Source organism: Crassostrea angulata, chromosome 1 (genome assembly GCF_025612915.1).
Source record: "Crassostrea angulata isolate pt1a10 chromosome 1, ASM2561291v2, whole genome shotgun sequence".
Taxonomy (NCBI): domain Eukaryota; kingdom Metazoa; phylum Mollusca; class Bivalvia; order Ostreida; family Ostreidae; genus Magallana; species Magallana angulata.
In genome coordinates, this window is record NC_069111.1 from 24,354,848 (window position 1) to 24,371,891 (window position 17,044).

At 34.8% G+C, this 17,044-nt stretch overlaps 1 protein-coding gene across 1 annotated transcript in view; it reads right to left on the minus strand.

The window, feature by feature from the left end:
• The window catches only part of LOC128180799 (signal transducer and activator of transcription 5B-like), a 160,785-nt gene that overhangs the window by 95,663 nt on the left and 48,078 nt on the right, over nt 1-17,044 (minus strand). Inside the window, exons 3-4 of the mRNA XM_052848956.1 lie at nt 2,903-3,068; nt 2,462-2,551 (exon numbers count right to left, since the gene is read on the minus strand). Coding sequence (XP_052704916.1) covers nt 2,462-2,551; nt 2,903-3,068 — 256 coding nt within the window. The remainder of the gene's footprint in view (nt 1-2,461; nt 2,552-2,902; nt 3,069-17,044) is intronic.

Sequence of the window (17,044 nt, forward strand, 5' to 3'; positions counted from 1 at the left end):
CCCATAAGGATAATTTATACAAAACTACATTGAATTGGAATCAGTAGTTCTTGAGAAGAAGATTTTTAAAAATGCACCCCTCTTTTTCTACAGTTTCAAGGTTTTCTCCGCTTTGAATATAGATCGAACTTTTATTTCTGCAATTTATATTCGCCCTCCCATAAGGATGCTTTGTGCCAAATTTCGTTGAAATTAGATAAGCGGTTTTAGAGAAGAAGTTCAAAATGTAAAAAGTTTACAGACGGACGGATGGACGGACAGACAGACGGACGGACAGACGACGGACAAAAGGTGATCAGAAAAGCTCACTTGAGCTAATCCAATGAAAGTGTGACATTTCAGTCCGAGGGAAAACAAAATATTATAGAATGCAATATCATATGTAACAGTATATTATAAATAAATAATATATTAATTATATAAAATCATTTTATACAACATTGTATCATAATGTACAATATTATACATAACAATATTATGAAACAATATCATATCATAAAATATTAAAAAAAATTGATACAATATCATTTTGCATCAAATAATTTTTACAATATAACACATAATATTATAATAATAGACGCATCATCATGCAAGTTAAGTGAAGTTAGGACCAGTAATAACTAAGATATCATCATAAGAGGGCATATGTTTCAAAAACTTTAACCAGCTCTAAAACTGTAACCTCCTCCAGCATCCGAAACCTATGGCTCAGATTTAGCATCCATGCCTGTCAGGTGCATCAGTATCATAATATCATATCATAGTTATTGTATGTTTAATATTTTACTAAATCACATGATATAGTAAAATTTCCATGCAAGTTTGGTGAAGTTAGGACCAATAATAACTAAGATATATTTTTCAGCATCCTTGATAATGGAGATCCAGCTTTGCATCTGAAGCTACCTCTGCGATTCATTTATATTATAATTTAAACAACTAAGCAAGTTTAAAAAAGTACTTTTATCTATTAAACATGTGACCTGTTCCAAAAAATTTAACCTTATGCAGCATCCAAAACCTATGGCTCAGAGTCTGGTGCATCAGTGTCATAAGACACACAATTAATGCAAGTTTGGTGAAGTAAGGACCAGTAGTAACTAATATAAGATATATTCATTAGTGGGCACCTGCTCCAAAAACTTTAACCACCTCTAAAACTTTGACCTCCTCCAGCATCGAAACCTATGGCTAAGATTAAGCATTTAAGCCTGTTTGGTGCATCAGTATCATAAGACACACCATCCATGCAAGTTTGGTGACGTTAGGAACAAGATATATTCATCAGAGGGCACCTGCTCCAAAAACTTTAACCAGCTTTAAAAACCTTAACCTCCTCCAGTATCCGAAACCTATAGCTCAGATTCAGCATTCGAGCCTGTCTAGTGCATCAGTATCAAAAGACGCACCATCAATGCAAGTTTGGTGAAGTTAGGACCAATAGCAACTTATATATTGCTATCAAGAGCACCTGCACCAAAAACTGTAACCTGCTCCAAAAACCTTAACCTCCTCCAGCATCTGAAATTCAGGATTCAGATTTAGAATCCAAGTCTTTCAAGTCCATAAGTAGATCCAGATACATCATACATGCAAGTTTGGTGAGAAAGGACAAGTAATAACTTAGGTACAGAACCTGCAACAAAAACTTTAACAAGGTCCGGACGCCGAAACCGACGCCGACACCAGGGGTACTGCATAAGCTCCCCTGACTTCGTCTCAGGGAGCTAAAAAGGAAACCAACAGCTGCTTTGCATTTTTTGATTAAATATTTTTTGCACATGTTATAATTAATGAACACTTTTTCCTCCTTTTATATTTATACTAATATGTTAGAAAATCATGTACTAGACTAAACATACTTGCCAACTGACCAGATTCGGCGGGTCACAAGCAATTTTTCGACCCTTCACCCGATTATTTTTTATGACCAAGCGGGTCATGCATTTCACCCAATTTTTGTTGAACAACCCGAAAATCTCCTGATTTCTGGATTTGGTTCGTAATTCAGATTGCGCGTTTAACTTCCAATTATGAACCCGTGCTTCGATTTACGTAAACAATGCCGATAGCTATAACAGGTAAGTGTTCAGTTCAGGTAGGTGTTAATTATTATCGTGAGTTGTTTTGATAAACCAAGGGGTTAAATCATTAAGTGCGATGGCTTCCAATAGAAAGAGGTCTTTATCAGGGCCAGCGGAATCTACACCAACAAAAAGAAAACGACATCTGTGTACATATCAGCATTTCTGGGAAAAGAAAATCTCATGGGTCAAGCCAAGTAATCGAGGGCAAAGTGAGGCTTTTTGTATTTTATGTAATGTGCATTTAAATATTGGGTTTGGTGCCAAAATTGATCTGACTAAACATTGAAAAACGCAAAGTCATGTAAAAAATGCTTTACACCATGTATGGTACAATGTAAAGACTTCAATCACCAAAATCTGCAGCTGACACTTACATTTTCATGCTGACGTAACAGACTTTCTTCCATTGCAAGGTTTCTTTTGAAAATGCGGACGAGTTCCATTGGGTTCTGGGCATAGTGGGTCTGAACATGGCAATAGAAACAAAAAGCAGAATACAATGTAGAATTTATCTGGAGATAAGAAACACTTTAAAACTTTTTTGATATTATGTATGTTTCTTGAAAATGTCATAAATATTGCCCTACCTCTCCTTTCATCATCAAAATTTATCAATACATTAATTTAAGTTGCCACAGTACACTTACTCTAAAATGAAAAAATCTATTTAAATTAACAAACAGATTTTTTTATACAATAAAATCCTTTCCTCTGGTGGTTCACAAGGGTATAAAGGAAGAAAAACATTACAGAATAGAAAATTTAGATAACCAGCTTCAGCATGAAATAATGAATTTATCTCAATATATATTTACTCTAAACTGGTGTGCGACATCTTGAAATTTGATCCGCAGTAAGAAGTACTCGTTCTGTTGAGGAAGCTCCACTGCTCTGCTCTCTAGCTCAGCAATGAGTTTCTGAACGACCTGTTGAGCAAATATCTGATCTCTTTGGGAGGGATTGTTTTCATCAATTTGCCCCCTAAAACGAAAACAAATATGAATATGAAAAAGAATTATCTCAGGCTAGCCATTGAGAATAAAATAAGAAGAATGATCATTACACACACACACATATATACATATTCACAAAAGATGTATATTTTGACATCTTCTTTCTTTTTTGTGTGGATGATGGACCTTTCCAAAATCTATATTCTTGAAGAGATTTGCATTGCAATTAAATGTACTGAGAGTGCCCAGGTTGTTATGTTTGATAATTGTTGAAGGGGTAAGTTTAAAAAAGTTCTAAACAGATAAAAGATGTCAAATAAGCTATACTTCTTTTTTTTCTTTTTTTTTTTTTTGGCTTAAAAAAATGTACTTGTTTGTGAAATTTGGGGGGGGGGGGGGGGGGGGGGGGGGTTATTTTTGAAGAAAATTTATTGTTAATAAATAATCTCACTGACAGACAGCTTTGTGTACGTTTCTTTCTTGTTTTTTTTTAAATCAACAAAAAGTGAAACAGCATAGAGATTAGTGTAAGGTGATAATTTAACTGCCCAATGTTGCTCTTATTTACGAGTACATATTCATGCATGAGGATACTGAGTGCATGTCTGATATGAAATTACTTCAAAAATAAATTAGTCTTTTGGAGAAAAATTAAAATAATTATTAATCATGTATAGTCATGCATATATTACCTGCACATTATTACTTATTAGGTTAGTTACTGACTCACTACGGAAATATATTGGGTTGATCAATCTCAAAGATGGCGAGGCGAAGCCGAGCCGTCTATGAGATTGATCAACCCAATATATTTCCGTAGTGAGTCAGTAACTAACCTAATAAGTGTTTTGTTTTCCCGAGGACTATTAAGCGACATATTTATTCACAAATAGCGATGATCATGGCACAGCCATGTACAAGATGCCTAACATCTCGTCCAATTTAACTCATTTAAACTCTTCAAAATTTTCAATCTCACCTTTCAAATACCGTATTTTTCGGGGCATAGGCCGGTATTTTTTTTCTCCGATGAGCGAGCCCCTGCCTATCCCCCGGGATCGGCTATTGTTAGACTCAAAGTTAAAAAAATTTAACAGTAAAATATAAAATCCACTGTTTTTATCCGTTGTACTGTTGTAGCAGTTTATTATGAGGGTTGGGTTTTTTTCATCCGTTTGAACTATTGTTCGATAGTTGTCCCGTTGATAATTTTTGTAATGACATCGTTGGTAATAAAATGCACAGTACTGTACGAGGTATTTCTTTACAATCCCAATCAAAAGAATTTTTTTCCCACGTTCATGTATAAACCCTGGAAACTATCATTGCGTAGTAAAAAAGAAAACGAAACTGGGTAGAATGTAATATGACGGAATTTTTGTGAATTCTTCATGTCTGCGTTCGTGGGAATCACTGGTCTTGGGTGGAGAATAAATCAAATGCTTTGTGTTTTTACAATTAATTTTCTGTTGGATGAAATAACAGTATATTATGGTGTCGTGTGTATATACAAAGGTGTGAAACCCGTGACTAAAACACAGCCTGGGGGCACGTAGCCTAGTGTACACCTTTACACTTCATTGCATTAACTGTGTTTTTAACATTACAACTTCTCTGCATTAAGGCAGTCACTATTTAATTAATCAATGGAAAGAACACAAATTAAATATTTTATGTTTGGTATTTCGTTTTCTCATTCATAGCGATTACGGGGGATAACTCTATTTGAATATGAAACCACGTGTTGAGCTAATGGACGCCATACCCCGTATTTACAAGTAGCTTTCAAAGTATAACTTGATTAAATGAGATTTAGCAATAAGGTATAAATAAAATATAAATGGTTTGGTAAAATATTATACTTAGTTCTACCAGACAAAACCATGGAGATTGGTGTTGCAATTAAATTTACAATATGTAAAATTACGATACATTTAACGATACACCGACGAAAAGGGAAGAGACCAAACAGCCACAAAACACAGATTGATTTTTAAAAATTGCTTAAAATATATATGTTAAGCAAATTTAATAACTTTAATTACTCTTTTGACTTTCTACATCAATATTCTGAAAGTATATACTTAATACGATGACTTCCTTAATAAGCGGTCATACTTTCACTATAGTAATCATCGATTGAAAATCGGCTTATCCCCCAATTCGGCTAGTCTAAGGATTTTTCTTGAATTTTGTCTAAAAATTAGCAATTCGGCCTATGCCCCACATCGACATATGCCCCGAAAAATACGGTACTCTTTAAAAATCTTTGCTTCACCCATGTTTACTTACAATGTTTTGTTGCTCTTCAATTTTAAATGTTTTCTCCCTGTTCTCTGCAGAGATTTGAGCAAATTTCGACGCTGCCATTTTGTTCTGCTCCAGACAAAACAATGTGACGTCAAAATTCTAAGGGCAACTACTCTAATTTTAAAGAATTTCAAAGGGCAACTACTCCAAATACTTTAAGAACTTACGGCATGCAGTTTATGTATTAAATACTATGAAATGTCGAAATGAGTAAGCGAAGCGTCGACCAATGACGGCCATATTGCCTAATATTAATTCTCACAGAACAAATATAGAGATATATGAGGCAATCACATGCTATGTTTAAACCAATGAAAATGTGACGTTTCAGTCCAAGGGAAAACAAATATATATGTGGATCGTTCATTAAAGTCATATTGAATTCTACCTTGACAGTTTTAACAACTCTTAATGATCAATACATGTACTTATTAAATGGAGACAATTTCATTCATATAAACAAAACCATAATGAGTGAATAATTGAAAAAAAAGACTGCTTCATCAGAGACAATCGTACAACCTAACAAACCTAACAAATAATTAGCACTTCATTTAGCATTCTGTTTTTACAACAGTCGATCACTATTTAATAAAAATGCACAACAAATAACACATAACCAGCAGGTCCAGATTATTATGTTTTTTGGGTTTTTTTGTATAACATTCAATAATAGCCGATCATTTTTGATAATATTCATAGTGGGTGATTTGGCAGGGCTGGCCTAGCTGATACAATTAGCTGTAATATGGTGCCTCACTAGGCTTTGAAACAATTTTTGACATCTTGAGCAAGGTGGACTAGAGCATTAATTATCGTCTTGTAGTTTTGGTTGGGACATTGGGTGGCTATAAGGAATCACAAGTTCCCCAGGATTTCTATATACCTATACCTAATCATGGGGAGCCAGCGATACACCCAAAAATCATAAATGCAATTGGGCCACGGAACAGATATAAAATTGGGAATCTGCCTCATCCTCTCACTGCAATACAAACTAGATGCTGTCATTAGACAGTAAATACCCGCACCATGTGTTTGCCCCTAAATAACACTGTTTTGTACCAGTTTAATTAAAAATGAAGGCTATATGCAAGCTCCGGTAATACAATTAAAATTTATAATTTTCATAACTGAAGGATGAGATCCCTTCCCATATGATAATACACATAATGACATGAGCAGCACTTTATGTGCAATTTGGGGTAGAACTGTTTGCAGTGAATTTTCAGTTAATCAATAATCTTAACATTTTATGTCATAGAAAGTATAATGGTCTACATAATTATTACAAACAAAACTAGAGCAAAGCTCGTTGCAAAGCAACGAGTGGGTCTTCCATTAATGTTGGAAGTAAAGCTGAAAGTTCCTGAAAGAAGCAGAGCTCTTTAACCGATAACAAGAGTAACTAAAATAAAAAAATGAAAAAAATCGAATTTTCCTGGTACGACTTAACAAAATACGAATGATTGTAAGTACGACTTAACAAAAACCTTTCCGATTCTAAGAACGACTGAACAAAAAAAATCCGAATGTGTTCAAGTACGACTTAGCAATTATTTTTGGTACGAGTTAATTTTACTTTGAACATTACGCTATTTTTTAAACCAAGGACGCGGAAAGAAAATTTCCGGAAAAATCAAATTTTACACCCCGATATCTCTGTAATGCATCTTCTGATTTTCAATTGGATTTCAGTTTCGTATTCAGCATGACCAACTCTACAAACCTCATAAACATTTGAAATTGAAAAGAAAAATTCGAAAAAATCGAAAATTTTAAAACACTTCCGGTTTAGACCGGAAGTGATGGAAACTTAATTCCAGCCTTATGTCCAAATAAAAACGATCAATGCTTCAACACAGAAAATTCCAAGTCTCTATCTTCAAGCGTTTTTGAAAAACGCTCTGGACAAAATCACTTTTTTAAAATTTAAAAATTGACGTAACGTAAAACCGGAAGTGACGTTGTAGTTAAAAATTTAATATCTTTGAGGCACAATAATGTTACATAATTCCTGAAAGTTCCATGTAAATCTGTTGAAACCTTTTTGAGATATTAAGCTTTAAAAAAGTCAGAAAAATAAAAAGAAAAATAATAATAACTAGACACGATCTCGTTGCGAGCAACGAGGAGGTCTTCCGTCCGATTTTAAGAATAGGAAATGACCTTGCCTTTTATCTTCATCAACGAAACATATCAGAAAATGCAGATGGATGAAGGCAATGGATGAAGGATTATACACCCCATTTGGATCCCTAATTTAGGGACCAGCCCCATTTCATTTCTTATCAAATAAGAGGTCTTTTGATTTCGATATATTTCGATCAAGACCACTAACAGATTTCTAAACTTTTTACACAAAATTTTGTGTAAAAAAATTAGAAATCTGTTAGTGTTCTTGATTTATCTGGAAGAGATCCTGGGAACGGATAACAAACAAGTTTTGTTGTAGATTGTTAAACACATTTTTAAGCGTATTTTGTTCAATATTGCTTCTTAAAATTGATTTTTTTTTAAATTTTGGGACGTTGATGATATGTTCGGACTTTTGGCTCCTTAAAATCCCTTATTACATAACATAGGAGTAAACAATTTTCATGTATAGGTACATAACATTTCGATTAACATAATTGCTTCTCTAATGTATTGCAAAATATTTCACAATTAAAAGTTATGATTAAAAGACTTTAGAGCCTTAAATTATCGACCCTTAATTGAAGGACCAGTCCCTTTTTCTTGATGTGAAAAGAAAGCTCTTCTCATTTTAAACACATTTTGTTAAACAAGAGTTTAGAAAATATGGACCGTTCAAGAGATATCAGGAGAAGATCATTTTAGGGGCCGACCTTTCTAACTCATTTTAGGAAGTGGTTAAGAAAAAAAGTTATAGTTATATATTGTTGAGTACTGCTTTTCAAAATTTTTCTTTATTTTGAGATATTAATTAATTAGAAGATTAAAATGTCAGACGTACATCTGGCCCCTTAAAATCCCTAATTAAGAAACATAAGAGTAAACAATTTTCATGTATAGGTACATAACATTTCGATTAAAATGTCAGACGTACATCTGGCCCCTTAAAATCCCTAATTAAGAAACATAAGAGTAAACAATGTTCATGTATAGGTACATAACATTTCGATTAACATAATTGCTTCTGTAATGTATTACAAATTATTTCACAATGAAAAGTTATGATTAAAAGACTTTAGAACTCTATCGACCCCTAATTTGAATAGCCAGTACCTTTTTCTTGATATAAAAAAAAAGCTCTTGTCATTTCAAACACATTTTGATCAACAAGTATGTAGAAATGATGTACCGTTTTCGAGATATCTGGAAGAGATCGTTTTAGGGGCCGACCCTATAACTCCTTATAGGGACCGAATAACAAAAAAATTATGGTTGCAAATTGTTAACGACAATATTTGGAGCATCTTTTGTTCAACATTGCTTTTCAAAATTTCTCTCCATTTTCAGATATATAAGATCAAAATTTCGGACTGCTAGCCCCTTAAAATCTCAAAATACGTAACAAAGGAGTAAACAAATGTCATGTATAGGTACATAACGTTACGATGAACAAAATTGCTTTTATAAAGTATTACAAAATATTTCACATTAAAAAGATATTATTAGAATACTTTACAGCCCTTTTGGCCCTTAATTTAAAGGGCCAGCTCCTTTTCCATGATGTCAAATGAAAGTTCTTGACTTTTTAAAGTTGTTTTGTTCTATAAGTCTTAACAAAATACTTTTGCAAAAAAAGATATTAAAAGAAAACCACAAAAAAATCACGACGCTTTTTATCTCAATTTTTAAGCTCAGGCGAGCTTCGGTGTTTTTTGTCACATAACAATGAAAATGCTTCTGTCATATCCACAATCATAGATCTACAAACCCTGAAAATTTGAATCAAATATCTGTTTTCGTTTAGGAGAAAATCACCGGACAAGCCGACCCTCTAAAAATCGTAAAAAAGTCAATATCTCTAAAACGGAAGTGACGTCATCAATATAAAAAATTTCCAATAAGGTTCAGATCAATATGTGTTAGTTCTGAAAGTTTCATCAAAATCAGTCCAGCCGTTCCCGAGAACTCGCGTGCACAAAAATGCGTAAGAAAAAAAAAGAAGAACTAGACATGATCTCGTTGCGAGCAAAGAGGAGGTCTTCCGTCCGATTTTTAGAAGAGGAAATGACCTTGCCTTTTAGCTTCATCAATAAAACATATCAGGAAATGCAGATGTGATCTAAAATAGCGATGGATGAAGGATTATGCACCCCGTTGGATCCATAATTTGAGGGACCAACCCCATTTATTTCATAACAAAGAAGAGGTCTTTTGATTTCAATACATTTTGTGTAAAAAGTTTAGAAATTTGTTACCGCTCTTGATTTATCTGGAAGAGATCGTGGGAACAGATAACAAACAAGTTTTGGTTGCAGATTGTTAACCTCATTTTTTAGCGTGTTTTGTTCAATATTGCTTCTTAAAATTTTTTTTTTTTATTTTGGGACGTTGATAATAAGTTCGGACATTTAACCCCTTAAAATCCCTTATTACATAACATAGGAGTAAACAATTTTCATGTATAGGTACATAACATTTCGATTAACATAATTGCTTCTGTAATGTATTACAAAATATTTCACGATTAAAAGTTATGGTTAAAAGACTTTATAGACTTATCGACCCTTAATTGAAGGGCCAGCCCCTTTCTTTGATATGAAAAGAAAGCTATTCTCATTTTACACACATTTTGTTCAACAAGTGTTTAGAAAGTATGTACCGTTTAAGAGATATCAGGAGAAGATCATTTTAGGGGCCGACCTTGATAACTCCTTTTAGGAAGTGGTTAGCAAAAAAAGTTATGGTTACATATTGTTGAATACTGCTTTTCAATTTTTTTTTTTATTTTGAGATATTGAAGATCAAAATGTTGGACTTCTGGTCCCTTAAAATCCCTAATTAAGTAACATAGGAGTAAAAAAATTCCATGTATAGGTACATAACGTTAAAATAATTGTTTCTGTAATGTATTACAAAATATTTCACAATTAAAAGTTATGATTAAAAGACTTTAGAACTCTATCGGCCCTTCATTTGAAGGGCCAGCCCCTTTTTCTTGGTGTGAAAAGGAAGCTCTTGTCATTTCAAACACATTTTCTTCAACAAGTATGTAGAAATGATGTACCGTTCTCGAGATATCTGGAAGAGATCGTTTTAGGGGCCGACCCTATAACTCCTTTTAGGGACCGGATAACAAACAAATTATGGTTGCAAATTGTTAACAATATTATTTAGAGCATCTTTTGTTCAACATTGCTTTTCAAAATTTCTCTCCATTTTCAGATATATAAGATCAAAATTTCGGACTACTGGCCCCTTAAAATCCCTAATTACGTAACAAAGGAGTAAACAATTGTCACATATAGGTACATAACATTACGATGAACATAATTGCTTCTATAAAGTATTACAAAATATTTCACAGTAAAAAGATATTATTAGAATACTTTAGAGCCCTTCCTGCCCCTAATTTAAAGGGCCAGCCCCTTTTCCATGATGTAAAAAAAAAGCTCTTGACTTTTTAAAGTTTTTTTGTGCTACAAGTCTTAACAAAATACTTTTGAGAAAAAAGAAATTCAAAGAAAACCACAAAAAAATCATGACGCTTTTTGTCTCAATTTTTAAGCTCAGGCGAGCTTCGGTGTTTTTTGTCACAGAACAATGAAAATGCTTCTGTCATATCCGCAATTATAGGTCTACAAACCCTGAAAATTTGAATCAAATATCTGTTCCCCTTTAGGAGAAAATCACCGGACAAGCCAACCCCTTAAATATCGTAAAAACGTCAATATCTCTAAAATGGAAATGACGTCATCAATATAAAAAATTTCCAATAAGGTTCAGATCAATATGTGTTAGTTCTGAAAGTTTCATTTAAATCAGTCAAGCCGTTCCCGAGAACTCGTGTGCACAAAAATGCGTAAGAAAAAAAAAGAAGAATAATAATAAGGGAAACAGAAACAAAGCAATAACAAGAAGGTCTTCCGTTGGAAACGGAAGACCTTAATAATAATAAGGGAAACAGAAACAAAGCAATAACAAGAAGGTCTTCCGTTGGAAACGGAAGACCTTAATAAAAAGAAACAATAGAATAACAAGAGGGTCTTCCGTTGGAAACGGAAGACCCTAATTAAAAATTAAATTATGCTCCCTCCCCGTGGCGGTTGCCGGTGTCATATAATATTTTGATACCGCGAAATATTGAACCCGGGTTCAATATATTATGCGATATTATGAACCCGGTTCAAAATATCGCTGCGATATATTGAACCCCCCCATAAAATATTGAACCCCGGGTTCAAAATATTATGGCCGCGATATTTTGAAACCCTCTCGAATTTTCATTGCTCTTGGAGAGGGGTTCAAAATATTATGGCCGCGATATATTGAACCCCCTACCTATTTCCAATTCCCTTTGGAGAGGGGGTTCAAAATATTATGGCTGCGACATTTTGAACCCCCTACTGTTTCCAATTCCCATTGGAGAGGGGGTTCAAAATATTATGGCCGCGATATTTTGAATCCCCCTCTATTTTTTTTTGCTATTGGAGAGGGGGTTAAAAATATTATTGCTTCCAATTCCCTTTGGAGAGGGGGTTCAAAATATTATGGCTGCGATATATTGAACCCCCTACCTATTTCCAATTCCCATTGGAGAGGGGGTTCAAAATATTATGGCTGCGATATTTTGAACCCCCCTCCATTTTTTATTGCTATTGGAGAGGGGGTTCAAAATATTATGGCCGCGATATATTGAACCCCCTACCTATTTCCAATTCCCTTTGGAGAGGGGGTTCAAAATATTATGGCTGCGACATTTTGAACCCCCTACTGTTTCCAATTCCCATTGGAGAGGGGGTTCAAAATATTATGGCCGCGATATTTTGAATCCCCCTCTATTTTTTTTTGCTATTGGAGAGGGGGTTAAAAATATTATTGCTTCCAATTCCCTTTGGAGAGGGGGTTCAAAATATTATGGCTGCGATATATTGAACCCCCTACCTATTTCCAATTCCCATTGGAGAGGGGGTTCAAAATATTATGGCTGCGATATTTTGAACCCCCCTCCATTTTTTATTGCTATTGGAGAGGGGGTTCAAAATATTATGGCTGCGATATATTGAACCCCCTACCTATTTCCAATTCCCTTTGGAGAGGGGGTTCAAAATATTATGGCTGCGATATATTGAACCCCCTACTGTTTCCAATTTCCTTTGGAGAGGGGGTTCAAAATATTATGGCCGCGATATTTTGAACCCCCCTCCATTTTTTATTGCTATTGGAGAGGGGGTTCAAAATATTATGGCCGCGATATATTGAACCCCCTACCTATTTCCAATTCCCTTTGGAGAGGGGGTTCAAAATATTATGGCTGCGACATTTTGAACCCCCTACTGTTTCCAATTCCCATTGGAGAGGGGGTTCAAAATATTATGGCCGCGATATTTTGAATCCCCCTCTATTTTTTTTTGCTATTGGAGAGGGGGTTAAAAATATTATTGCTTCCAATTCCCTTTGGAGAGGGGGTTCAAAATATTATGGCTGCGATATATTGAACCCCCTACCTATTTCCAATTCCCATTGGAGAGGGGGTTCAAAATATTATGGCTGCGATATTTTGAACCCCCCTCCATTTTTTATTGCTATTGGAGAGGGGGTTCAAAATATTATGGCTGCGATATATTGAACCCCCTACCTATTTCCAATTCCCTTTGGAGAGGGGGTTCAAAATATTATGGCTGCGATATATTGAACCCCCTACTGTTTCCAATTTCCTTTGGAGAGGGGGTTCAAAATATTATGGCCGCGATATTTTGAACCCCCCTCCATTTTTTATTGCTATTGGAGAGGGGGTTCAAATATTCCCTTTGGAGAGGGGGTTCAAAATATTATGGCTGCGACATTTTGAACCCCCTACAGTTTCCAATTCCCATTGGAGAGGGGGTTCAAAATATTATGGCTGCGATATTTTGAATCCCCCTCTATTTTTTTTGCTATTGGAGAGGGGGTTAAAAATATTATTGTTTCCAATTCCCTTTGCAGAGGGGGTTCAAAATATTATGGCTGCGATATATTGAACCCCCTACCTATTTCCAATTCCCATTGGAGAGGGGGTTCAAAGTATTATGGCCGCGATATTTTGAACCCCCCTCTATTTTTCATTGGTATTGGAGAGGGGGTTCAAAATATTATGGCTGCGATATTTTGAATCCCCCTCTATTTTTTTTGCTATTGGAGAGGGGGTTAAAAATATTATTGTTTCCAATTCCCTTTGCAGAGGGGGTTCAAAATATTATGGCTGCGATATATTGAACCCCCTACCTATTTCCAATTCCCATTGGAGATGGGGTTCAAAATATATTTTGAACCCCCCTCTATTTTTTATTGCTATTGGAGAGGGGGTTCAAAATATTATGGCCCCGATATTTTGAACCCCCTACCTTATTCCAATTCCTATTGGACAGGGGGTTCAAAATATTATGGCCACGATATTTTGAACCCCCTACCTTTTTCCAATTCCCATTGGATAGGGGGTTCAAAATATTATGGCTCCGATATTTTGAACCCCCCTCTATTTTTCATTGGTATTGGAGAGGGGGTTCAAAATATTATGGCTGTGATATATTGAACCCCCTATTTTTTTTACAATTCCCATTGGAGAGGGGGTTCAAAATATTATGGTCGCGATATTTTGAACCCCCCTCTATTTTTCATTGGTATTGGAGAAGGGGTTCAAAATATTATGGCTGTGATATGTTGAACCCCCTACCTTTTTCCAATTCCCATTGGAGAGGGAGTTCAAAATATTATGGCAGCGATAGTTTGAACCCCCCTCTATTTTTCATTGGTATTGGAAAGGGGGTTCAAAATATTATGGCTGTGATATATTGAACCCCCTAGAAAATAGGGTATCCTTGGAGGTTACTCTAAATGGTAGTCCCCAGGTGGGAGAAAAGGGAGCTAACGCCTGTGTACTGAGTATACACACCGGTAGTAGCTAGGTAAACAGTAGCTCCCTTCATAGCTGACATCAGCCTGTATAATATCCCTGTTATGTAATACAATTTGGGAATTGTGAGTTTCTACTGATCAATTCATTTGTGACCGCATCTGCCATGGACTTGGAAGAGTACCATGATTAGAAGGGTTTTCAATATATCGCAGCTATAATATTATGAACCCCCTCTCCAATGGGAATTGGAAATAGGTAGGGGGTTCAATATATCGCGGCCATAATATTTTGAACCCCCTCTCCAATAGGAATTGGAAATAGGTATTGGGTTCAATATATTGCAGCCATAATATTTTGAACCCCTCTCCAAAGGGAATATTTGAACCCCTTCTCCAATAGCAATGAAACACTGAGGGGGATTCAAAATATCACAGCCATAATATTTTGAACCCCCTCTCCAAAGGAAATTGGAAACAGTAGGGGGTTCAATATATCGCAGCCATAATATTTTGAACCCCCTCTCCAATGGGAATTGGAAATAGGTAGGGGGTTCAATATATCGCAGCCATAATATTTTGAACCCCCTCTCCAATAGGAATTGGAAAAAGGTAGGGGGTTCAATATATCGCAGCCATAATATTTTGAACCCCCTCTCCAATACCAATGAAAAATAGAGGGGGGTTCAAAATATCGCGGCCATAATATTTTGAACCCCTCTCCAATAGAAACTAGTGGGTATTGGGTTTTTATACAAAAAAACACATGTCTCCCCTTCTCCCCAAGGATTGTAAAATGGGGCAAATTTAACAATTGAAAAAGAATGATGTCAGCTATATGTTACCCAGACCGAGACAAAATTTTATTATCTTTTTCTTAATTTGACCTTGAGTAAAACATGGTCAAGGTCATATATAAATCAATTCTGTCAAAGTATATTCAGGAGTTGAACAATGAAGTTTTTTCTAATTTGACCTTGAAATAAAATTGTTAAGCCAAGGTCAAAAATTTTGGTAAGGTTCAACTAGGTTATATACCATCTATCTATGATACAAGTTAAAAGTCTGTATGTTAAAGGAGTCTTGTGTTATGGTCCGGGCAATATTTTTTATGAAAAGCTTGACCTTGAAAAACAAAATTGGTCAAGGTCAAAATTTTTGGTGGTGTGCACTCCTTCTCAATACCATCTACCTATGTTTCAAGTTTGAAGTCTTAATGTCAAAGGGTATTAAACTTATGACGTAGACAAAATTTTATTATTTTTTCTTAATTTGACCTTGAGTAAAACAAGGTCAAGGTCAAATATTATTCAAAAGTACCTAAGTGTTTTATTATTGTTCTTTGTTTAAAGTTTGAAGTCCTGTCAAAGTATATTCAGGAGTTGAACAATGAAGTTGTTTCTAATATGACCTTGAAATAAAAATTCTTGGTCAAGGTCAAAAATGTTGGTAAGGTTCAAAAAGGTTATATACCATCTATCTATGATACAAGTTAAAAGTCTGTATGTTAAAGGAGTCTTGTGTTATGGTCCGGACAATATCTTTTAATGAAAAGCTTGACCTTGAAGAACAAAATAAGTCAAGGTCAAAACTGTTGGTGGTGTGCACTCCTTCTCAATACCATCTACCTATGTTCCAAGTTCTAAGTCTTAATGTCAAAGGGTATTTAAGTTACGGCCTGGATGAAGAAGAAGAATAAGAAGAATATGAAGAATATGAAGAATAAGAAGAATAAGAAAGTCGACAAAAACAATATGTCTCCCCTTTGAAAGGGGAGACATAATTGGAAAAAGGTAGGAGGTTCAATATATCGCGTTGAACCCCCTCTCCAATAGGAATTGGAAAAAGGTAGGGGGTTCAATATACACATGTACATCATCGTGTGCACAGATTTAGATTCGTCCAAATGTGCTGCATGAATATTTTGGGATCGACAGACTATAGTCCCAATATATAATCGGAAAATCAAACCAGGCAACGTCTAGAGCTCTCTATTCGGATCATATGTATATAGCTGCTGGAATAAACAACTGCTTAGTAATGCAAACGTATACAAAATTGCATTGCTAACAATACTAGTTTCACAAATTACTAGTTTCACAAATTACCGGGTATTTTAATGTTTACTGTATTTTAATTTTTAATGTCGTCAGTCCTACGGGTTTTTTTCTTCCATCTCAATGATACTATATCGTCTGTATGATAAAAGATCGTCTAGAACACCGAAAATTCAATTTTGATGTAAGTATATACATGTACATCATATTTGAAATATAAAAATACTCAAAACATGCATAAAACGCTTTCACTAACTGTGTACTTTACGCTGATATGCCAGCAATACCATATAAGAAAAATAAGTAAAAAGTTATAGCTAATTTGCTCGATTAATCATGTTAATGTTTCACAATTCGTATACATTTGATTTTACCGTTTCCGTACTCAACTAAAGCCGAATGAATACAATGCTATAATTGATAGACATTCATATGAATATTAATTAATAAGATAACAACATGTTGATAATCATTCATTAGATATAAATAAAAGATACATTTAGTAAATTGTTTCTAGCCAGACTATACCCTTTTTAAGCGATAAACGTGATGATATTTTCCATTCCGTTCCGCTTTCCGTTCCGTTTCTGTTCCGCGTTTTAGCAACACCCAT